General features: G+C 42.7%; 1 protein-coding gene across 2 annotated transcripts in view; it reads right to left on the reverse strand.

Annotated features, from left to right (window-relative positions):
- Positions 1–26,394, reverse strand: part of snx29 (sorting nexin 29) — a 168,508-nt gene that overhangs the window by 102,887 nt on the left and 39,227 nt on the right. For both annotated transcript variants that reach the window (XR_004655164.1, XM_034861446.1), the window contains exon 14: positions 21,647–21,732. Coding sequence is in view for 1 of the 2 variants with exons in the window: in XM_034861446.1 (XP_034717337.1) it covers positions 21,647–21,732 (86 nt within the window). In the remaining variant the exon portion in view is untranslated. The remainder of the gene's footprint in view (positions 1–21,646; positions 21,733–26,394) is intronic.

Here is a 26,394-nt window from a genome sequence, read left to right on the forward strand (position 1 = left end):
CACACACACACACACACACACACACACACACACACACACACACACACACACACACAGAAAGAAAGGGTCCGGGAGCACTCGCTTCAGAAACACAATTGAAAACATCCAGACAGGATAAAGAACCACACACACAAAGATGCTCGCACATACAGTATCTGATCTGTATTTCTGGAAATTAGCATATCGAAAAGGTTGCCAGAATAAATGGCTGCCAGAGAGAAGCAGACAGAGACATACACTAGTGTTTGCCAGTGGTTCCCATGATGATCTACTTTGTTTTTGCTCACATGCTTAATGTTTCTCCACAATGAAAGACAAGGCAACATTTACACTAACTTCATTTGTATTACATTTTCAAACTATGAGATTACCGTACTATCAACCCTGGTACATGTATGCTGCAAGTATGACTGGCAACAACCACTCACAGTTGCCAGATGTCATAGAAAAAATACACTTTCTAGGTTTACAGCAGTAAGAGATTGGCTGACACAACAAAAAGATTTGTCATTGTAAATGGAGCCATTCAGTCGGAGAGGACTGTACCTGAGCTGGCCAAACGCACTGAAATCACACCGTTCATTGAGAACTACCTGGCTTATGGCTCGGTCCCACCCAAATGCTTAATCTGCAAGAAGGTCAGAGTGGCATCTCAAGACAAAACTGTGCTAAATGTAAATGTGCTCTCCAATGGGTATATTATGAGTTAGAGAGTTTATTTCAAGCCTACAGAGATAGCCACCCTACCCTCAGGCAAACTCAGAACTAGGAGCTACTGTGCGTTTCCACGGTAACAAGCAATGCCACCTGTTGATCAGCGGTACCCAAAATAAGTAATTGATGAATCAAGGCTCACATTGTGTTCATTACTAGGGGAAAGAGATTTTACAGGCCGCAGCTACTTGTTGGAAATGTACAATACAGCAGTGGGGGCATCGTCAATCATCTTTGTCGGCCCAAGGAAACTATCCTGAGCCATGCTCTGTCAACTGAGAGATTAATACCATGTCCGGGTTGTGGGGACTTTTTTTATTTTTTATTATTGTAAAAACGCTGAATTTTCCCAGTCAAATGTACTTCTAACTGTTGGTTTATTTTCCACCAGGCTAACATTTTCTGCTGAGGTGAAACAGAGCTAAGTGGATTGATACGGTTGCTCAGTCAGCCGTGTTTCTTTTGTTAGAAAAAAGCCTTAATTTACCCACAGTGCACTGCAAATTACTCCTACTTAAGATCTTCCAGAACTAAACAGCTCTGTGCAACGGATGAAGGCTGAGACTAGGTCAAAGTCTATCTTTTTGAACCGGGTCCCTGGCATACTTTAACACAATCAATGAATGTTGCCTTTCTTTGGTCCTCAGATTTTTAATATCAACTGAACATTATTGACAACTCCTGACACATAAAAAACAACCTTGTCTATCAAGTCCATCTGTTGCTTCCACAGGACACAGAACAAGACATCTTACTTTTGCCGCGCTTACTACTCCTGCTGCTGATCCATAATGGATGAGGAGAATGACACGGACCACTGGCTACATATGAGCTAAGAACAAAAGGCAACCTTAATTGTGGGATTCAAATTAAAGGACGAAAGAGGAGGTGGCGGAGGAAAGAGGTGGCAAATTCCCAGCAGTGATGGGAGCATGTGTCGACGGCGCTCATTAATGTACGGCCGTTGTGTCACTGTGACCTTATCAAAAACTCAGAACAGAAGGCGTCATACCACGTCTTGACAGAAGAGCAGGGAGAGAAGAAAAAGAAAGACAGACTATCGATATTTTTTTCTTTGTCCTCTCTTCCCACTTCTTCCCTAGCATTAGTCAAGTCTTTGTCAAATCAATGATCTGGTATGTTGTTTCGGCGGCTCATAGAGCGAGGTCAGGCCACAGCAAAGTAGCAGCAAGATGTCTTTTCCAAACTATTTAATAGTGTACATCTCATTTCTGTGCAGGCCATTACTGTAAATCTGCATTACGGAGGCCTGTCAGTGGCCGTCTGCCTCTCCTCACATCATTACGGGCCAGCAGACACACAGACGCCATGCTGGAGACTCGGGGACACACTGCCATCTATGGGTCAGAGACGTAGACCTGGAGAGAGCTTCTGCGTCTACGGTAGAAAAGCTTATTGTCCCACTAATGGAAAGTCACCACCTTTTACTCTCATCAACATCCATAACTGAGCTCCAAACTGCACTTTTATAATACTGCAGGGCACGCTGAAATTAAGCATTACGTCTGTGTGTGTGTGTGTGTGTGCGTGTGTGTTTCTTCTGTGTATCTGCAGACGTACAGCGCAGTAGATATTATCAATTTTGCACAGAGACAAGAGTTTGTTTTGTCACTTGTGTTTTTTTTAACTGCTAGAAGAGGGAACAAAGACAGTGGATTTAAGATTCTGTGCTTGCCTTTTCTGTTGAGGATTTGTCTCCTTATTCTGTTTTGCTGGTGCAGTATCTTATCTGCTGCTGCAAGGAAACAACAAAATCTGATGTGACAGCATGCCATTAGAGTCAAAATCTCCAGCCAAATCAAAACTAAAGGAATAATCCATCGGATAATCCAAAACAAAGTTAAATTGAGGCCTTCCTAAATAACTAGCTGACAACACATTACATCAACAAACCGTCACGACCGCTGTTCATGGTGCTGATTTTGAAGCTGTCGGATGGTCGACAGCTTGTTTGGCTAATCTGCCGCTACGTTTGCCTCTCCCATTAAGGTCATTTAACCAATTCATCCGCCATCGGTTTGGTCAGAGAGTTCGGATGTGTTGTAGTAGATGCTAGTCTGGATCGACGACAGTTCAGTTCCAGGATAACGTGCGTTGCCACGGTCTAACTCAGACTTCAAGCTAGCAAGCTACATGCTGAAAATGGCAGGTTTTGAAGAAAGTTCAGATCATGCAATCTGGCATGCCTTCTTGGTTCTTTCGCAGAACGTTTACGACATTAACTATCTAACTGGGACGTTTTGGGCACAATTGATAGGGATTTGCTATGGACAAAATATACACAGCAATACACTGGTAAGAGCAAATTAGATTTAACCATGTATCATGCTAATTTAAAAATGCTTGTTACTGTTGTACAATAGTTGCTGTATTGTGTGAACAGTTAACTTCCTTTTCTATTTCATGTGGCGTTTTCTTTTGGGGAGGTACAAGTGTTCCACCAAAACAAGCTCCTTCCCACGACTATTTTGCAGAGCCACCGTTGCTGCGTCCAGAGCTTAGCGAAGCCCAAGACAACTGGGAGTGGTTTACCAGACTGTAAGTGTGGTGTAGCCAGACCTTTACTCAACAGCGCTGTGAAGTTAGGTCTGGCAATGCAAGAGCCGTTAGCCCCAATCAGAGATGAGGAGCGGGACACAGACTGCAAGTTTGGAGTTAGAAAGAAGCAAGTTTACCACACCTCCACTTTTGTTTTCATTTTCAAACTTGCGGTCTTCAACCTTAACCTTGATTTTCCACCGGGCGCGTGCGTCTGTGCTTCGTTCCAGTTGCGCCACCAGTTTGTTCTCCCGTTAGCCCGCACCATACCACACTGGGAGCGTCTCAGAAGCCGAGCGTCTCGCTCCCCGAAGTACTTTACAGAACAACCATGTGTTTATTAAGCAAGTATCTCCCTTTTGCTCCAAGCACTCCTGTAATTAAACTATTTTTTGGATGATGAAAATGTAAATAGGCTATACAAACTTTTTCTAAACTGCTTATCAACTAGTTATTCCTAGCTTTTAACCAGCAAGTTGCATTTAAAGCTCCTCTTCTTTTTGGTTTATAACACATGAGACTATACTGATGAGGACCGGCGAGTTAAATCAGCCATCCGGCAATATACCAGGCGGACACACAGCTGAGAACCTGCAGGTGGAGGCGCTGGAGACAGGCTCGGACATACACGACGCGGCCCGCTGTGGACTTGCCTCCATCCCGCAGGCGGTTTCAGAAAAGTGACAGCATGTGTCCGACAAGGCACAGAACATCTACACTGGTCCAAGACTACAGCTGTCCGCGGAAAGTTCCTCCTTGACAGTCAACAGCCTCACCCCTAACCCTTATTAGACTTGAATAATAAGATAATGGGATCAACCACATCGTCCAGCAACATTATTTTCTGTGTGGAAAGAGTCACACCCTTGCATTCACACGCGACAGCACATAGCCAACAGTTAAATGACGATCCCTTAAAGTTACTCACTGCCTTTCCCACTGAACCTCGGAGCACGACAGGAAGTCTACACCTCAAGCGCAAAAGTTCAACAACTTCAACTTCACGAGCTCATAAACAAACACTAGCGACTGCATACGTTATTTAATCAAAACGAGAGCCAATTAGACAGGAGATGAGGGTGCTATTACACACTGATGTTGAGACGTGGCTAATCACTGGAGGTGACAACCAGTTTCAATCAGCACCAGCTGCTCGTCACTCATTGCTCTTGACAACAAATGTACTGTGTTGGAGTGTGTTTTTGCAAACTTCACCGTGCGTGCCAGCGAGGAATCATCACTAGAAAACTGACTCGCTAGCTAATAAGTTGGGTAACAAAACTTGTCCAAGTTTATCAGGTGGGCTTTCTTCTCCGCAGACATCCCAGCATTGTCTTTGTGCGAGCCCATTTAGCAGAGTAGTCCTGCAGAGTCTGGGAGCTGTCGGAACTGTGAGATGACCCCTGCTGCTGTGTTGATGCCAGGGATCTGCATTAGGCTCATTACTTTCACCAACTAAATACAGATCACCTGTCTTGTCCCTGGCATATGCAAAACACACATGCAATCATTAAGCAGCGTTCTTCCAGGAAGTAGTCTGCAACTCCTCCGATGTCAACAGTTTCTCCTCAAAACATCCTGACACCTCTTTCCTTATTCATATTTACTAGGGGTGGGGGGAGGAAATCGATACAGCATTGTATCGCGATATTTGTCCCATTTTGCGGCAATAAATTTGAAGTGAGATGAACAAACAGAAATGTATCTTTTCAGATGAAACAGATGATGACATAGTTTCCTTTTGGGGAAATCCTTTGAAATTGGGAAGAATGTTGGAAGAAAGGTTCTAAATTGCAGTTTATCCCAGAATATTAGTATTGCGATGATATCGTATCATGAATATTCACACAATAAGGAAAAAACAGCTGAAGAAAAACTAGAAACGGAACTTCAGAAGCTTTTTCACACATGGAGACAGAGAATGAAAGGGACGTGGAGTGCAGTTAAGACACGGTAAAGTGTACTTTTGTGTTACATTTCTTTTCCTTCCCACGACTTTTGTCGGCAGCAGATATTAGCAGTATGATATCAAATAAACATACAGCCCCTTTGTTTATACCTCCACATCCACTCTGCATTAGTGTGATTATTACTGCAAAAAGATAGCTGGTAAGGAAGAGAATGGACGGGAGCAAACGACAGCAAAAGGAGAAAACAGAAGGTGCTGAGGAAATGAGAGTGAGTGAAGGAGGAGGTAGCGTGAGAGAGAAAGCGTTTGCATGAGGCTCGGTGCCAGTGCGGAATATTTCAATCACAGATTGAGCTGCTACGGAAATGCTTTTGATCCAGACTCTAAAGGACTTTTACAAAACAAGCATTACTTTGAGTTGGCTGCAGCACAGTGGGATTCACCGAGGGAGAAAGTCCCAGAAAAATGTTCTGTGGGGGGAGGGGGGGAGGAAAAAAAACTTTTCCACTAAGTGGATTCCCTCCAAGTGAGTTATCTTCATTATGTTGTAGAAAGTTTCTTTTCATCTTTCATCAGTTTGGTTCTCATTCCAAGATATAAAAGATGCCATTGGTTTCGCATGTTTATGACACGCTGGGCACACGCTAATTTTTTGAGGACTCAATTTAATCAGCGCAACAGAGTTTTTTCCAATTTAAGTGGAGACGGGCATGAAGAGGATAACACCATAATGAAGCTTTTGGTTTTGGATTCAGTCGACATTTCCCATTAATGAACCCAAAGAGTCTACATCTGATGTAGTACTAAAATTGTGAAAGGAGGGTCTTTCATTATAAAGTGAAGCTTGACACTTTGCTTGTAGCAAGGAACTCCTCTATGGCTTACTTTGGATTCCTCTTAGGATCCAACAGGAGCCAGAACTCGCTTATGAGCCGAAAGGCGCCTGTAGAAACAGTCAACGTTTTGCAAAATGTTCTAATAGTTGCTAAGTTTTCTTGTGGAAGTGGGATGAGACGATTGCTACCACTCTTAGATATGTGAGAGGTATCAATCTTCTTATCTAACTCTTGGCAAGACGGCGAATAAACTGTGAGACTATTCCTTCATTTGAATCTGACAGCTTATGAGACTAATGGCCATATATTCAGGGGCCCGGAAGCTGTTAACTAAGATTTGTCAAACACCTTATGCGGTTACAAATATGTACACAATTTGGATATCTATGCTTTATTACGTCGTTTTCTTTTTTAATCTCCTAACCATATCTGTAATGCAATTATGAAGCGGGAAAAGGATTGTATTGTTTGCATTTGTATGCATGTCAACGTTACCCACAGATGACGTAAGATGAGAGCAAGATGTGAAAAGAAAAAAATTGGAATTTACTGTTGAATAGAACCCGAGAACATATGGACTTGATCGTCATGCTAAAAACAAACTGCGGATCTACTTAATCACAAATCCCACATCTCTAAAGCCGTAATCTAAACTAATATCCTAATCAGACGTGAGCCAAGGCAAAAATTATATTTATCTCAATCACATTGACAGTACACTGACTGCAGAATCCATTCAGATCCGTGATTACAGCAGCTCGGCTGAATCACGTCTCATAGTTGGCTGTCCAAATCCCAAATGTTGGCGGTTCACTTTTACAGAAAGTGTATTTTACTTCTCTCTCATTAGGATCCTTTCCATCATGTCAAACCCACTACACCTGACATGTATTTTAAAATGTCTTTGCTGCAGCTGAGTAGATAACTCAACCTTCAATACATCCTGGGTGCATTTACACCTGGATTTCATTCATTCCCGAGCTCCAGAGAAATTAAAATCTGATTACCCTTGACTCATGTTAGAGTTAAAGGAGATCATAAATCACTTGTAAAAGACTCATCCCTTCTGTGTGCTGCTGCAGAATATGTTGCTCTGCAGACAATCCATTTCCCCTCTTCATCAGTGTTATGGGTCCGACGTGGTATAAGATTTCAGCCAATGTTAAGACAGGTTGGGGATGTTTCACCAGTCTGTGGTTACCAGCGTCCTTTTCTACACTGTGGTGTGCTGAGGGGGGCAGCATATCCAAGAAGGACACCTCCAGGCTGGATAAACTGATCAGGCGGGCCGGCTCTGGTCGGCATGAAGCTGGACCCACTGGTGACAGTGGCAGAGAGGACGACACTGGACAAACTACTGGACATTATTGATAATGCCAGCGCCCCCCCCCTGCACACCATCATCAGCACCCAGAGGAGCCTGTTCAGTGGAAGGCTGCTCCTTCCCAAGTGCAGGACCAGACTCCTTGGTCCCTCATGCCATCAGACTGTGCAACTCCTCCCTCGGGGGGGAGGAGGAAAAAGGAGGAACTAGGGTAAAGAGGACAGTACATACACATACACTACCTGGACACTTCAACACTTCACTTGACTGATAATTTATGGTAAAATGTATTTTTATAGCTAAAGGTTTTACTGTTATTATTATTATTACTGTTATTATTGTTATCTTTGTGCTGTCTTTTTCTTTTTCTCTCTATACTGTATTTTTCTGCCAAAAACTGCTGCTGGAAATTTTCATTCCCTCGCGGGAGGGAAAGAGAAGTCTAAGTCTAAGGTAAAGCCTGTGTCCCGTCCCAGAGGAGGAAAAAGAAATGAGAAGCCGAGCGGCAGAGGTCTAGAGAGCTCTCCTTATCCTCTGCGCAGGTATTTGACCAAGACAAAAGAGCCTTCTGGAAGCGGTTGGAATAATCAGCTCCGCCGCATCCCTCATCATGCTTCTACACCCTCCTCCGTCTAGCATATACAAGAACAGGGACATGTCATGCGGTTGACATATTGAATAATAGAGTAAGAATAAAGCACCAGAGACCATGCACCAATTCTTCAATGGAATTCCAGTCCTTTCAAACTGGTCAACAAAACTGCCAGTGTGTGCTAACATGCTGCTCCACATTTTGTCTTGTTTAGGTAGCAATCTCAAAACCCATTGGTTGTCGGTCTGATGAAATTTTACCCTCTCGGGGGCAACAGCCAACATTATGGAGGTTGCAGTATAGCCAGCAGATGTCCACACTACAGATCATACAGGGGTGCCAACGTGACGACTTTCTCGCTAGATTAAGTGACTTTTCAGACCCTCTCTGCGACTTTATTTCTAAAAATAAAAATAAATAAAAATAAACGATTTGCGACAAGGTTAGCGACTCTAGCCCATCAAGGGTAAAAGCAAGATATCTTATATTTGAATTTGTCTAGCGTTGCCAGACCTTCCTCCACAGTGCTGTGGAGTTCATACATATTACAAGGGTGATACATGAGGCCCCTGGTCAGCGGTGTACCCTGGCACATTAGATGGAGGATTAAGTTGTGTAAAGAGCTGGGCTGTTATCACAGAGCACATAAACTCACATGAATGAAGAGAGAGAGAGAGAGAGAGAGTGTGTGTGTGTGTGTGTGTGTGTGTGTGTGTGTGTGTGTGTGTGTGTGTGTGTGTGTGTGTGTGTGTGTGTGTGTGTGTGTGTGTGTGTGTGTGCGTGTGTGTGTGTGTGTGTGTGTGTGCATCAGTGCGAGGGGAGGGGGGTGAAATGCGCTATGAGGCAGCGATAAAGAGATAGAGATTTGCTGGTTTGCTTGTGGCACTTATTCAGGCGAGAGTTGCGACGGATTCTCAAAGGCTCCATGGGGTTTGAAATGAAAAGGCTCCAAACGAGCGTGGATAGTTCTCTGGGTAACACCCTAAATATTAATATCTAAATCCCAGCAGTGCTCCAAAAAAGAAAAAGAAAACTCCCAATCAAGCCTAGACATATCACTCAAAACAGATTAGTCCCTCTTGTTTGGAGACTCAATCTGAGAGTTGATCAGAAGAATGGTTCTTTTGTGCTGTTCAGCATCCTTGGGTTCCTTCAAAGCAATCAAAACCAAATGTATTATTATTATTTGTATTATTATTTATTATTATTAATACTACTACTACTACTACTACTACTACAACAACAACAACAATAACAGGGATGCTTGTGAGCAGAATAAAGTGGAATGTCTTTTTCTATATGGATCTTATTTTCAACCATTGTCTTGCTACTAACTGTTCTGGTTGCAGTCATTGTTAAGACCAGGAGGATTATTAATGTATACATTTTCAAACTTGCCTTTTTTTTCTTTCTTTCTTCCTGCCTTTGCCCCAATCAATTCTAATGATAATTTACTTTACTTCACTACACAATTATTTCTCTTTAAATGTACATGGACTGCTGCTTGGCAAAGAAGTCTAACTGAGCAATTAGGAAATCAAACACTTGAGCCCCAAAGCACTCACAACCTTCCATTTTTAGCCACAACAGCAGCAGGTCTCTACGGATGAAAACCCTTTAGTCCAGACTGAAATATCTCAACAACTACTGGATGGCTTGCCGTGAAATTTGGTACAGATATCCCTGGTGCTGAGAGAATGATACTAATGGCTTCGGTTATCCTCTCCCTTTTCCAATACCAACACTATGAGGTTGACGTTTGTTGTTTTAAGTGAAATGTCTCAATAACTGCTGGATGGATTGCCTTGAAATGTACAACCATTCATCTTCCCCTTTGGAAAGGAATTCTACACATTGGTGATCCTCTGACTTGGAGGATCACCAAGTGTCCAATACTTAAGTTTATGACCACATACCTGCAAAACTGATGACAGTTCCATCAGGACCAGATGTACCTTCTTCAGGAAAGAAGGTTTGTCAGAGCCGCTACACGTAGGTTGCTTCTCCCTATGTCTTTTACATTTTCTAGAAGAGTGCCTTGAATTTTCCTTCTTTTCTACACTTTTAATTAAAATAGCTGTTGGTGTGATTTGGATGTTTGTGTGACACAGTGAATCCTTAGGAATAACTGCATCTGTTGATGGCCTAAGTGACTATAACTTACCTATAGGCCTGCAAGCCTATCATCAGTGGGGATTTATATTTGCTAATAAAATGCTGGACTCATCCAACTTTTTGGGGAAAAAAATTTACAAAGTAACCCTGCACTGACTCTGAGGACTCCCTAGGGGTAGCACGTCCCCAGTTTGGAGAAGCAGGCAGGAGAATCACCATGGAAGCTAAGCAGTGTACTGCTGTGGACGGGGGCAGCCGTACAATGTATTTTAGCCACCTATTAAAAAAAAATAATAAATCTGTTTGTATGTTTATTTATCAGTATGCAACCTTGCCGGCAGCCCTTTTCAACTGATCCGTAGACATCAATGTCGCTTCAAAGGTCGTATATTCAATAATTGAGGCAATTGTTTTGATGGTCATCTAGTGATTAAATTGATCACGAGGCGAGATGTGTCACGATCTGTCGAACTGACAACAACCAACTGATCACGTTGTACATTCCCCTTTGTGGTAATTAATCAGAGCAGCACATATCAGGAGAAACAGAAAACCTGAAGAAAAGCAGAGGCAACGTCAGCGGTGTGTTTCAACATGTTTTGCTGGCTCTGATATTTTCCACCTGGCATCACAAATGAAAGTGAAACGGAAAGAAACATTTAACATAACAGGGATTCAACTGATGCCAGCTGTCTGAAGTAATAAACACCACTATTACATTCTGCAGTCAAATTAATTTATTCAAACCCTACTTTTAAAAAACTGGGCAACATCTGCTGCAGTTTATGTTTGGTTCATTTCAAATTCACCAGTGGATCTCTGTCTTTTTTTCTGAGACTTTCAAATCAATGTAAAATCAAATGAAAACTTCACATTTCAAGCAACAAAATGATGTTATTCTGCTTCTTCTAGATAAAAAAAATAAGGTGAGAAATTAGCAGAACTTTCCTATATATACGTGCTCATGTTCATCCAACATGTTTACAAGCATGAGCAGACACTACCGGGGGGGGGAGGACATCAGAGACAGATGCTCCTACGATTTCATTATCAGCTCTGTGTGTGTGTGACGCTGCGTAGGTTGGCCTACACAGAGCACTGATCAACTCTGATTAATATCGCCCTTGGTCCCACCAAGCCAATGACATCTTTGCTACTAAAGTATCACTTGTAAGCCTCTGCCTCCTACCCAGAGTGCACTGCAACAACTGTGGGAGGAGGTGTGGATATCGGGGGGACTGCCGCGGGTACCAAACACACAGCGGCTGGTGTAAAGAAAAAAACGCCCCAGTTAAACATGTCACTCTTCTGTGATTCAAAACACACACACACACACACACACACACACACACACACACACACAACCACTCAGTTCCACCACAGCAGCAACAAGATGTGTCAAAGTAAACAACTGCCGGAGTGACAAGCAGCCATTATGTCGGCCCTCTGTTCCCGACATCTGGTCTCTGCAACCTGGACTTTTTGGCCCTCGCTCCGCTCCAGAAAGATGCTGAAGTAGGAGTGTGCTATTATCAGCGCGGGCAGACACGCAGTAAATTACTGGCTAGCCTGGCGTCTCTGCTAATAGCACCAGCACCAGTCCCTACACTGGCTGGGAGTTAGGCACGAGGCGAGCTGGGACCAGATGTAATCACTCCCAAGGTAGAGGCAGGAGACAGCCCGTGGGGGGGGGAATTGTGTGCTGTTCACAATTGGCAGGACGGCTAGATGAAACTTGCAGAGACTTGGAGTTCCCGGTACAGCAACAACCTGGAAGGGGGGGGGGCGCTCTCTTTACTTAATCCAGTCTCAGTGACAAACGCCTCACTCTATGACAAAGCTTCAAGAGGATTGAGCAATGACAAATATTAGAAGAGTCCCCCTTAAATTGAGTTGCTCTCAAATTTTGCACACAATGCCTCGGCTCGACTGAAGCTTGAAAATCCCTCGGCACCTCTATAAGCTCTTCACAGATCCTTACCGAAGATGATTTCATAGTTGAAACAAGTAAGACATCTTAGCTTTCAATTAGATGTACCTGTTTGGGCCATTGTAGGGCACTTCACTTATATTCAGGGGGGCTTTCAAAACAGCAAATATATATATAGCAATTATTTTCTTCAAACGGCTCCACCTATAATTGCAGAATCTGTAGGCAAAGGGACAAGATGTCGGTATTGTAGTCCGTTTGTAGTCCACATTTGAGCGGGCTTTGGTTGCATGCAGGTAAAAAGTCCGTGAACCAGTCCAGATCCCCCAAAGTATTGGCAACTGCCTCCAGAGGCTAACTTGTAGTCAGACATAGCTCACAGGTTTTCATTTAAATGCCAGCAAAGAGGAGCAGTCAGTCAAGGTCTTACACTACACTTTTGGAACAACACCTGCTGTATATCTCCCTTGCCCCACCTTCTACAGCCACAGTGGAAAATAATCTGACTGAAAATCAATCAATGTTAATTTTCATGCCTGGTATTAGGGAGGGGTGATCGCTTGATATTAAGGTTTTAATTTGATATAGAATGTACACAGAAATGTCCCTGGACAAGAGACGGCATGAGATCCAGAAAGAGATCAACTTTGATCGACTGAGCTGATAAAGGTTGAAGGTAATCAACCATGAGACAGTGGACAGATGGAGATCCAAGGCCATCTTTGAACAGCCAGAGGGGTGACGACCTCCTGTTGTCGTGTTCCACACTTACAACTGTCAACTGAGCCATCTGATATATACTGATGCTGGAAAATAAATACCATGACACTGATATCAATCCTATTACCCAGTGTTGCAGAAATTCTGTTACTGCTGTGTTACAGTACATCACATAGTGTAGTTTTGGATGTTTTAAGGATGAGCCGACATTCTTTTGAACAAAAAACAGAAGAAATAAGCAAAACAAATCTCATAATTGACATGTTAAACCCCATTTTAAATGTGCAGTAATGCAGCAGCTAACAACATGACATCTCAAAGGTGTATCGTATTTTGTATTGTTGACCAGGTGCCGTGATTTAGGGAAAGATCAGCGCCAACGAATGCTGCATTGTGGTTGCCTGAAAGCCCAAAGATGCATCGCATGGGAGTCTACGTCCACACCCGCTGCAGTGCTTTTTGCTTCTCAGCCGCGCTTTTCCATATTTATCTCTGGGAGAGGCGGATGAGAAGACACCCAGCAGGCTCCGGCGTTCAGCGAGATGATTAAAATGTTCATTAACACGGATTTGTCCAGGTGATGAAATCTGTCGCACACCCCTGCTGCGCCCACATGGAAACGCCTGTGAGGCATGACGCCTGCAGAAGCATAAATCCGACACATGTGCGACAATCGAGCGGTGACCACCTGGCCCCACCTTTAGTAAATAATATGCAATGTCACTTCTATTGTGCCAGATAAACAAACAGTCTCCCCCTCTGCTGAATAAATGAAAAGTCCCTCACACCTTTGGGCTGGTAAACATGCCCAATCTGTTGGATTAAGACCTGAGAGGCTAAACAATGTGAGTGGTTATGATCGGCGGCTAAATGTGTGGGGCACAATCAAGCTCAATTCACATTGAGAATGACTCATCATTTGCTCTTTTACAGTCGGGCTACTGGGACGTAAATAAACTTTATAACATGAAGCACTTACACACCGGTTACAACGGTTTCATACCCACCTACAGCCACTAATGCACAGTTTAATTAAGACCTCACACACACACGCCCACACACACTGTGTCTCACTTACGCTCACTCAATGGGACTGATACCGAATGTGAATGTGCACACACATGCACAATTGTCCTGACAAAACACATACCTACACACATTTGCTTAATAATGGCGACCCCTCTCCCCCCCACACCCCCACTGTGACCTGTTTTTTTCACGCTAACCCCCGAACACAATCAAATTCTCATTAGTGAACAAGTAATGAAAGTCAACCTCCATATTAACATACATACACACCATGGTTTTTACAGCCCCAGAAAAAGCTACACACATCCAAAGTTTTTATTAACATACTAACAAACCTTCCCACTTTTATGCATACACAAGGCAGGCTTGTGCGTGCATGTGCACACGCACAAACGCACACACGCGCGCACACATAGCTGACGTCTCACAGCAAGATGTCTGACCTCTCTGTAGCCATACAAGGGGCGAAGTGGAGCGCACAGTGGGACAATAAACACAGATCTATGTGTGTAATGAATAAGTTACACACTCCTATTAGGGCAGGCAGCGATGACAAATGCCTCTCATTCACTCATTAGGCCACTGGCTGTCGGATGAAGCAGGAGAGACCAAGGCGCAGCAAGGGAAGCTTATTGGGTTTTAAACGGCCATGTAATCCATTTCCTTATTGGAGATGAATAAGCTGCCGTCCAGGGCGGGTTTATTTATGAGCAAATTAAACACGTACGCAGTGACGGGCAAAAACGCAGAATGAATCAATGTGCAGGCCTGGCACTATTCACAACCCCTAGAAATAAATAAGAGGGGTTTATTTGAAATATACTTACACATAAATTATAACTTATAAAAAAACAAAAGCTACATGAGGCTTACACAAAAGATATTATGCACACACATATATGCATATAAACACAGACATAAATAATGTATATATATAAATACACACACAGACACGCACACAGTATATAAACATACAAATACAGTACATACATACACACACAAACACACATATACAAACATACACACACATATACAAACGTACACACTCAAACACACACACGCACACACACACACACAGTGAGGAAAATAAGTATTTGAACACCCTGCTATTTTGCAAGTTCTCCCACTTAGAAATCATGTAGGGGGCCTGAAATTGTCATTGTAGGTGCATGTCCACTTTTTAACTATTTATTTGTATGATACAGCTGCAAATAAGTATTTGAACACCTGTCTATTAGCTACAATTCTGATCCTCAAAGACCTGTTAGTCTGCCTTCAAAATGTCCACCTCCACTCCATTTATTATCCTAAATTAGATAAGCACCTGTTTTAGGTCTTTAGCTGCATAAAGACACCTGTCCACCCCATACAATCAGTAAAAATCCAACTACTAACATGGTCAAGACCAAAGAGCTGTCCGAAGACACTAGAAACTAAATTCTACACCTCCACAAGGCTGGAAAGGGCTACGGGGAAATTGCCAAGCAGCTTGGTGAAAAAAGGTCCACTGTTGGAGCAATCCTTAGAAAATGGAAGAAGCTAAACATCACTGTAAACCTCCCTTGGACAGGGGTTTCATGCAAGATCTCACCTTGTAAGGTCACAATGATCCTAAGAAAGGTGAGAAATCAGCCCAGAACTACACGAGAGGAGCTGGTCAAAGACGTGAAAAGAGCTGGGACCACCAGTTTGGAAGGTTACCCTGCCTAAACCAGCACACGTCACGGCCCGTCTTAAGTTTGCCAATGACCATTTGGATGATCCAGAAGAGTCATGGGAGAAAAACATGTGGTCAGATGAGACCAAAATAGAGAGCAGAGCATGACCGGGGCCATGTATTGCAAGAATTTGGGGAACCTCCTCCTTCCCTCAGTTAGAGCATTGAAGAAGGGTCGAGGCTGGGTCTTCCAACATGACAATGACCCGAAGCACACAGCCAGGATAACCAAGGAGTGGCTCTGTAAGAAGCATATCAAGGTTCTGGCGTGGCCTAGCCAGTCTCCAGACCTAAACCCAATGGAGAATCTTTGGAGGGAGCTCAAACTCCGTGATTCTCAGCAACAGCCCAGAAACCTGACTGATCTAGAGAAGATCTGTGTGGAGGAGTGGGCCAAAATCCCTTCTGCAGTGTGTGCAAACCTGGTGAAAAACTACAGGAAACGTTTGACCTCTGTAAATGCAAACAAAGGCTACTGTACCAAATATTAACATTGATTTTCACAGGTATTCAAATAGTTATTTGCAGCTGTATCTTACAAATATATAGTTAAAAAAATCATACATTGTGATTTCTGGATTTTTCTTTTTAGATTATGTCTCTCACAGTGGACATGCACCTACAATGACAATTTCAGACCCCTCCATGATTTCTAAGTGGGAGAACTTGCAACTTGTTCAAATACTTATTTTCCTCACTTTACACATATTTACTTACAAACACACATACATATATAAACACACACATATATATATACACATATATATACATACACACATATATATATACATACACACATATATATATATATACCAACATTCTTTTAAAGTCATTTTAAGGCAAAAATAATAAAAAAAAGAAATGGTTGAAAATTCTCTCATTCCTAATTTTATATCTTAAAGTCACTCCTTTCCATTTGTTGCTGTTTCAGCCAGAAAGAGCATTACTGTAAAGGAATAATAGACTGTCTGGATAGAAATTAGAGGAAATAGAGGTATCATCAAGCTCTTGACAAGAAAATGGAAGAGAGGGAATTCCATCTCGCAAGACTAACTGCCCTCTGACCCATTATTGATCTCCTCGAGATTCCTCAGCATGCCCAGCCAGCACTTAACAGGTTAATAACTCCTGATCCCTATCCCATCACTGGCAGGCCAATCATTTTTATATACAGCACAGCAGGCCAATTTCAGCTGACCATGTGAAGCGATCAGCCCTCTCAGAGGGAGGAGGAGGAACCCGTTCCCTACAGGTTTGGAGAACCCTCCCCGGAGAACTAGTTCCCCAGGAAAAGCAGTCAGTCAAACGGGAGCTGGTCAACCAGCCAGCCATTAAACCTTCCCCTGGGAGAAAGAAACGCCTTGAAACATTATCTCCCGAGAGACAAAGAGCTTCCACTGAAGACTGGACAGCGCAGGTTCTCTGGGAAAACTGTTTTCTTATCCGGTCAATGCTCTAGTTTCAACCCCTGACCCTCTATCATTGCACCAATTGCGTTGTAAAGTCATGCCAACCTTAAACGTTCCATGTTATGCTCAATTTTAAGATCATACTTGTATTTGGGGTTTCTACTACAACATGTTTACATGTTAAAAAACAAACAAAAAACTCTTATACTGTCTGAATTCACTGTGTTCGCCCCCCATCTGCGCCTGTCTCTTAAAGCCCCTTCCCAAAAAAAGGCAGTCTGCTCTGAGTGGTCAGCATTTCCGGGTCTTCTGCATCTGCGCACTCTGAGTCTCTGCACAGTCATGGCAGCCGGGGAATGGATGTAACGGCACCGTAGCAAGATTTCTACCTATACCTATTAAAGGCACATGCTGTGTGCATTTCTCTGCGGATTGAGCGTTTTAAAACTTTCACAGTAGTACTCCACAGTTTATATAGCAACTGGACCTTACCAAGCTTAGGTCAATGTAGGAGAGCTGCCATGTTCACATGAGAGAAAGACAATGTCAGCAGCATCTGGTTGACAGAATACCTTTTGGGCTCCGTCACATGGCAAAGGCTTTAAAACCAATGAGTGTCAGATTGCACTGTGGAAAGTTCACATAAAACGCATTGGCCCTGACCTCCTACTAACATCTTTAAAAGCATAACAAATACTAAAGGTGTGCAATGAACTTTTATATTTCGTAGTGAAAAAAAAAACGTTGCTCTTTCAAGGCCCCAATTTATGTTCAAAAACATAGATGATTTCTCTTCATCTTACTCTGCTTTACATTAAACATGACTGTCACTGACACACTACAAGTTCTCTGGGGTTTGGCTCAAGGCTTCTCTTAATGAAATACACACAGAGGTGTACACACACCTATCTAGAGCATCTAAACATTCAACTCAATTTGACGTCACGCAAATTGGAGCTCCACTTATGCGACATGTAGAGTGCATGTACGTCCGGTCATCTACTATAGCGACGCATGCAGATTTTCCCAAATTGGCTTCATGCATGGAACACGCTTTTTCACAGTATTGTAATACACATTCATGTAACAGAACACACGGCAACACAAACATACTGTTTTCTATAAGTAGAGCAGGGAAATCCCCCAAACAAACAGAGAAAGACAGCATCAGGGAACAATAATTATCACCACTCTGAAACAGTAGAAAGGAGAAGCGTCCTTTGTGGGATGTCAGTGTGGCTGACAGCTTCTGAGGAGCGTTCGAGAGATCTGCGGCGCTATCGTTAGACAGGAGGGGTTTCAAAAAGGCAGCGCACTGATCACGGGGAAGCATACTGACAGCACATGAAAAAGGAGCGCTTGCGTATAAATTTATCCTCGTAGATTTTTGCTCCCCTCTAAACTGCTCACACATTATTCCTCCTCCTCTACTCCCAACACACACACACACACACACACACACACACCAGCAAACTGCGCTAGTCAACATCAAAGTGTGATGGAACGAGGCACATCATTAGTAGGAGAAGACAGAGGCGAGGGAGGATGAAATCATTTAGACGCTGCTGTGGAGAAGGAATTACTACGCCTGTCGGGATGAGGGGAGCAAGGATGGAAAGAGAGGGAAAGACAAGAGGGATGAAGGAGGGGTGAAAAGGGAGAGTGGAAAGGGTACAAATGATGGAAGAATGAATAAGTCTACATGAGTGAGAAAGATAATGAGTGCCGGTAAAACAAGAAGGGCTAAAAACAAACAAGAGAAGAGCCAGAACAGGTTTGTCAAGACTTTAAAATTGAGCTGGGTGATGGCTATTTCCTGATAATATGTGTGCCTTCTCTGTGTCGGGGAATCACTGTTTCTCTTTCCAATCATCTTCCATCGTCAGCGTTCCCTCCCCGCTGTGCTCTCCGGTGTTAGCGGGCCAGGCGGCCGAGTTTGACATGCTGAACGTGGTAATTGCCAGAAACCAGAGCGATGAAATACGAAGCCGTTGTGATGTGTAAAAACGTCGCACAGTCTGTGGTCATGGTTCACACGGGGGGTTGTCAACGCACCTGAAAACATTAGTTCACCGTTTCAAAACTCAAAAAGAAAGAAAATACTGTATATACATTTTTTTTAATAAAAATCTATCTGAATTGTTTTTTTAGTAAGTCCCTTTAAATGTGTCTTGACTTTTTGGAGATTGGTCGCGAGTGAATTTGCACGGTAAATGGAAAGTCCAATGTCATACAACTTGCATCTTGTTTTAGTTAAGTTGGCCAAAATTCCCATCACTGAAAATTAACATTTATCTAACCTTCATTCATCTGGAAACAACGTAGGGAACAAACTGTCAGAACATCAAACAAACTTAAAATAAAAGCCTACGTTTGCCAAACTTATTTGGAAGAGGTGATAAAATGTTTTTGTTAATGTAACATTCATCACAGCAGGGTTGGCATATATGACGAGTACTGTAACCAGTATTATGATTACTTTTTTCAGGGACCGTAAAAGTACTGTAAGGGATTCAAATTAAAACATAAATAATTACTTCAGGATTACTATTCCCAGTAATGCCTTGTTACTCCCTCTATATAATATATTTTGTGCTTTGGCTTGTTTGCTCTTTTACTGTCAGATTGATGGAGGGTTGACCTCAACGGGCCCCATCTTGCACCCAGCGCGGCGCCAGGCCCGACACAAGTGTCGGCCCACGTCCACGTTCACGTCATTTAAATAGCACCGGCCATCTTTGCCGCCATGAGCGTGCTGGTTTTACAGGGAGTTGTGTTCAGGTGCATTCTTGGCGTACTACTATCTTGACGCAGCAGAAAGTGATCGAGGCATTGACCAACAAAAACCTGGTCAGTCACGCAGCATTTCATTGTTATTTTTAACAGTGCATGAGTAAAATGCGTCTAGGCTCGTGCGTAGCGTGCACACTATGCTAGTTACACACACACACACAGAGAAGCGCAGCAGCACACAAACATGCAAAAGATTACATATAAAGATATGCAAATCCGCCGTCATGATAGTGCTTCACGCTGTGCGCTTAGATCACTAAAATAGGGCCCAACTTCTTCCCTGTGGAGGTGTGGGAAAGAAATACACCTCAACTTTTGAGTTAGGTTTACTCATATGGTGTTGTCTGGTCACTGGTAGCTTTGCCTACATTTGGCTGGTAAAGCTTTAACCACGAATCACCGGCTTTTTTGAGGTGTCGGGTGTGTGCCATAAACATACTGCTACCAATATTGCTGCTAATACTATAAAAGATGAGCAAAATTAGTAATGTTATGACTTTTTCAATGAGTGGTAAGCAATTGATTTTAGTCATTTTAAAACTTGCAATAGCAAGTTTTAAAATGACTTTAAAATGACTTGAAAACATGTCATGAAATGACTTTAAAATGACTTGAAAACAAATTGCAATTTGTTTATTAATACTACACTAGTACTGCACTACACTGTGTGTACACACTTTTTGTTAGTACTCACACACAGGCCTGAAATACACACACATGCTCAGGACCTATACATGCACTATACATGGAGAGATGTCAGAGTGAGCGGGCTGCCAGCTGAACCAGCGCCCTGAGCGGTTGGGGGGGTACGGTGCCTTGCTCAAGGGCACCTGGCAGTGCCCAGGAGGTGAACTGGCATCTCTCCAGCCACCAATCCAAACTCCCAACTTTTTGGGTCCATACGGGGATTTGAACCAGTGACCCTCTGGTTCCCAACCCAACTTCCTATGGACTGAGCTACTGCCACCCCCCCAATGATGCTTTTTAGGTCGTGTCTGGCAGGAGGCCCTTCTACAGCGTGTTTCACAGGCAATTACAAACAATACAAACAATCTTTTGCCATGTCATGCATGCCTATATATCTCCCTTCTTTCGAATGGTATTAATAATATTAATAATAATGAAAATAAATGTAAATACAACCCTTACATCACTGTCCACAGACCAACATCCACCTTCCATTTTGTCCTACCCTACCTGCTGTAGCTGTCTGACCGTCTGCCTGCTTGTTTGACACATCAGTGTTTTTCAGAGCCGAGTTTTTATCACAGATAAATTCTGATAGGAATGATGTTGTGATAAACTGGATCTTTTTCCTTCCTATGTATTCCTCCATCTAAATGAATAAATAAATCCCTTCTGGATTAATGTTGCATTATTATATTTTATAGCACCAAATAGTTGTTCTTATGACCTCGAATAATGAAAGAAAACATCATTAACTTGATATAGCAGAGCTCCCCACATTGCTTCACCTCGCTGTCTCACAAAAACATACAATAAAACTCACAAACACATAAACCCTGTAGGGCATCACAGATAACTGTTCTCCTTTCTATCCCCCAAAACGCAATTAGCCATTGTGATGGCCCTCTATAATCTGCCATGTTCATTTTATTTGCCTTTGATACAGCAGGGTCTTATCTTGCCAGTCTTTACACAGAGCACCGCTTACATCCCCCTGGCAACACGAAAAAACAAAGTCAGAGTTAATAAATCTAGCCAAAAGCAACAAACAAAAGAGAAGGATAAGTCCGAATAAGAGAAGAACTTTGCACCGTGAAAAGGGAGGTTAGTCATCTGGGCCTCTGAGAAATGCTTCAGAACTGACATGCGGTGTGGAGGAAAATGATGACCTTATTTATCTGTAAACGTTTCTGTTTGAGAGCAAAATAGATGGACTGGGACACGGACATGAAATCTAATATCAGGTTGTAATGTTGTATGTGTGTGTTTGTGTGTGTGTGTGTGTGTGTGTGTGTGTCCGTGCGTACGTTACCATCATCGCCCTGGCTTCCCTCTCTCTTCAGCATCTGTACTGCCCCCACATACTTCTTCAACTGGACCTTTAGGACCTCATTTTCCCTGCACAAACAGAGACACACACAGAGCTTATAACCAGAGAACACAAACAGTATGGCGGTCATAACTACAACATATCGTGTGCAAACTTTGCCAAATATTCAGTATTTCATAGCAGACTCGAGTCAGACTGGTGAATTAAGACAAAATAAACATCTGCTGGCTGTTGGTTATCACAGTGTAGATGCTGCCATGCACAAAGTGTCAAAAAGGTAAATTTTCTGTCCAACAACTGTGGGAGCTGCGTCGAGCCGGTCACAGGAAGTTGTTTACTCTGTTTTATGACAGCATGCGGTGGAGGGAGACAGTGTGAAACTTGCTGTGACATCTTGTCAATTGTGGAACAGTGAAAATTGAATTAAAAATAAAACATTTGAAATCCAATCCAGGTGGTCAGACTGAGGTATATTTACAGAGATGTGGCTTGACTGACTTTTTCAACCATTTTGTAGCACAACAGCCGTCAGGCCAGTAACAGGTGGACTGTCTTCACACCTGATACTAACATGAATCTTTGATGACTGCAACCAGATGTCTTGCAAAATCCTGGGTAGAAATGCACTAAATATGCATTGAGGATGAGATAATAAAAGCTAGCTGAGTAGGTGGCTGAGACAAATTTGGACGTGCATACACATGGGCTGCAAAACAGATAATTAACTTCTGCATGTACATCCAAGCAGTAAGCAAACAGGTGGCAGGGTAGTCACATATTAAATTTGGAATTATGCTTCTCTTAAGATACACATCTCTGATAAACGAAGGGTATGTTGGGTAACCATACTCAATACCTTTAAGTTATCAACTAAAAATATCCCAGTACCAAATAGTATTACAACTCCTCCAGTTAAACAGCATACCTGCATTCAATCCTGTACCCACGTCTAAAAAAAATGTGATTATGGTCTGAAGGGTTCTTTCATTTAATGCGATGTGTAATTGACCCACTATTGAAGCAGCTAGTGGTGGCATTTAACGCAAATAAATGCTTTCATTCACATGATAGGTATGAAGTAGGGGACAACAGGTATCAAATGAAGTACTCTTTGTGATGGTATCACTTTATCATCATTTTTTAAACAATACCCAGCCTTACTAACCAAAGGTCACAGGGGCTTGCAGAAATGTCAACACACCCATCTTCGGTGTTGTGCTGACCTGCGTGTGAACCAAGATGATTCATAAATGAACCGCCAAAACAGAGACACAAAAAAAATGTTAAAAACAAGTATGAAAAAAGTGAAATCAAAGAGTGCGTCAAACTTTGTAGCGACAGTTTAGAGAAGACCTTTGCCTGTTTGAAAGTGATGATCCCCCTTGTCCACAACAGTCATTTTCCATATAAAAATGGTTTTCTGGGGCCGTCCTGTTGGCTAAGTGGTATATTTTATTCTAGTGGCACGACCCCCCCAAACTGAGACCAAGTTATCACCAAGACCAGAGTGTATCCCAACCAAGTTAAGACCAAGACCAAACCAGACCAGTGCCGATTGTGATTGCTTTGAAGAAATGCCAAAGAAGCAGAGCAGGTTTATCTCTCATCCGGGAATGTTGTGTGGACTAGCCAGATCCTCCTCCGCAGCGCTGTGGAGGAATGCCCAGCAAAGTGAGACTTAGTTATTGGTTGCATTTGAAGCAGGAAGTTTTACATCCAATCACAGTAATGATGCTAACATACAACTAGACAATGCACAGGCAATTTAGTGATATCCCTGCAGTTATGGTCTTGACCTGTTTTGAAATAAAATCCAGAGTCCTCTTCGAACGAGACTGAAAACGCAGTCAATTCCGAGACGAGACCTTCAAAAAGTTGTCTTGAGACCAATCATGACTACTACAACAACGCTGTATACTGTAACCACAACATACTGGGTTTGATATCGCCCAGGAACCTCCTTGCATTCCCCTAAAAACCCCAATAAAAAGAATTTGCTCTATTTTGGAATGAAGACTGACGGACTTGACTGGCCCTGACCTCTACTCCAGAATCTTCTGCAGGCCAGGTTTCATCGGCCAACATCAGTTAAACGGGACCAAAAACCTGCAGCCAGGCTCTTAATTATTGTGGAAAACCATCCCAGAAGACAGGCTGCTGTTGTAGCAGAGAATTAAGGTGTGACATGTTCAGTAATCGGATGTACTCTAGGTGATCAGGTGTCCATGTACCGTGTTTAAGATTACGGTCGGCAGATCTTTATCAGGGCAAATGTTTGACAAAAGGTAACCCGCATCATACATATGCTGTAAGAATATCAAAAAGAAACAGGGGGGCTGTCATTCAAATATGAAGTTTGTGGAACCTCCACCAACAACAACAAATAATAAAAACTGAGGATAAATCAATACAGAAAGCAGTCAGCAAATCAATGTCTATTCATATCAGAAGAAATAACAGCGAGCGAAACATTGCACCAACATCTGGGAAGCTGTAATAAAGTGCAGTAACGCCAACCCTCAAACAAATAAACTTTATCCACTGTAAAATGCTCAATTCAAAATCAGCATTCTAATGTATAGTATCCAAAAAAGTTCTCTACAGTAAAGCCTTCTTGTCTGCCTCCATGTAAGTGTTAAAAGAGGCAGCAGAGTGCGTTCTGACCTCAGTTTAGCAACCAAGAGCAAAACTGAATTCCAGTGTTCAGTATCTCACAGATGCATTTTAAGAGCACTTGTAAATGTAATCTGGCCACATCAGATAAAGACACAGTTAGAATCCACAGGTTAATGGTCAGAGTCACGGCCCAGTTAAGCTACAGTCCTACGTTAGCACTGCTCAGAGCAGCAGTGGTGTGTGTGTGTGTGTGTGTGTGTGTGTGTGTGTGTGTGTGTGTGTGTGTGTGTGTGTTGGACTTCAGATGAGGACGAAAACACAAAGACAGAGTGATAAAGAGTGAGAGACAGAGGCAGTCTCTTTACAAGCCGTAACCGATTGAACATCCTCGACTTTGGGGAGGAAATCAATCAGTTGGAGTGTGCATTTATGCCCTTGGCAGTTACATTTAACAGCCTTTGTCTTGCTCCGCCGCCGCCGTCCTCCCTCCCCTCATTCTCCACGGGTGATTTTTGGTGCCCTGCTTATCAGCCCTCATTCCCCACCAACAAAAGAGGCGCTTGCCTGGAGACCTCCTGAATCCGCATGACTAGCTCTCTGAAGAGCCGTCCACGTCATCGTTATCAGAATCACCCGCAGCCCAGACACTGTTCCAGCCTGATTAAATTATAGCAAATACACACCGCTTCCGCTGTGTGTGTGTGTGTGTGTGTGTGTGTGTGTGTGTAGGGGCTCTGGGTAATACGCAGACATTCTGATGCGTCTCATTTTATTGAGAGTGAGTCTTGTGTCTGTTGTCACACCAGCAGGCAGATTACAGCATTAGACAAAACGTGAGTGAGGCGGCACTGATACTAGCCGCTTAGGTAAACAATGCACTTTTAGAAAATGTAGGGATTTTAATTGATTGGTACCTCAACAACCTCAGTTCTTTTGTCTTCAGATGACAGAGACCACACGACTCATCAAGGAGTGTAGTGCTATTTGTTTAAGTATCCTATGACAAAGTGTACATACATAAGTCATCTAGAACTATAAAATTTAGGGACATGTTGATGTTATCTTTACTAGTTAGCAGTTAGCTGTAGCCTGAGAAAACTGCAGCTCAAAGGCTACTACCAGCAGCTACCGGCAACTTCTAATGTGGAAATGTTTTCTTGCTTAAACAAACCTCAAAAATCAATATGATATAAAGTACATATTGGACCATTCCATTTGTTTTTATTGTCTCTCTTGCATGACTTACGCTTTAGTGATGATTAGATCTTCTAGCCCTCAACATAATACGAATTTTAACGAGATTATGGGAACTGAAAATATTCTATCCGTCACATGGAGAAAAAAAATGGCAGAGCTTCATTCCGGTGCACTCCGGCAGCACTGAAAATCCCTGCACTTTGTATTTACACTGTCTAGTGATGTTTTTTGACCTTTTAAAGACACTGTAAAAGCTGCACTAATCAATATTTGGACATTAAGTAGCAAACAACTCTTTCATAACATCATGCTTGGTCTATATTGACGACGTTTCACTTCTAAGATTGTTCCGGTGCCGCTGGAAATTCCGTCTGATGTCACTCTTTTTCACCCGGAAGTCCATTACCTTCCACTTTCTTTGTGTTGTAATTTTAAACTCTGGTCAATTTCTGAGGACTATGGTTACCTGGTCCTCAGATCTCTGCAGGGTAAATCCAGACAGCTAGCTAGACTATCTGTCCAATCTGAGTTTTCTGTTGCATGACTTAAACAACCTTTGAACGCACACATGTTCCTTCCTGAGACTATTTTTGCATTGGTATCATTGCTCCATCCGGCACTTAGCACCGCCCATGACAATTGTGATTGCCAAACCAATTTTTTTTATGTACACATGTTCCACCAAAACAAGTTCCTTCCTTAGGCTGTTCTGCAGAGGGACGGTTTCTCTGTCCAGTGCTTAGCGGCGCCCAAGACGATTGTGACCGGTTTAAAGAAATGCCAACAAACCAAAGCACGTTTTTCTCCCATCCCGGAAAGCCGCGTGGATTGGCCAGAGCTCTGGCAATGGGAGACTACATTTAGCTCCACAGAGCTTTTAAGCCTTTTTACTTAGTTAAATTATGCTCCCGCCAATC

The sequence above is a fragment of the Etheostoma cragini genome, chromosome 21 (genome assembly GCF_013103735.1).
Source record: "Etheostoma cragini isolate CJK2018 chromosome 21, CSU_Ecrag_1.0, whole genome shotgun sequence".
Lineage (NCBI taxonomy): Eukaryota > Metazoa > Chordata > Actinopteri > Perciformes > Percidae > Etheostoma > Etheostoma cragini.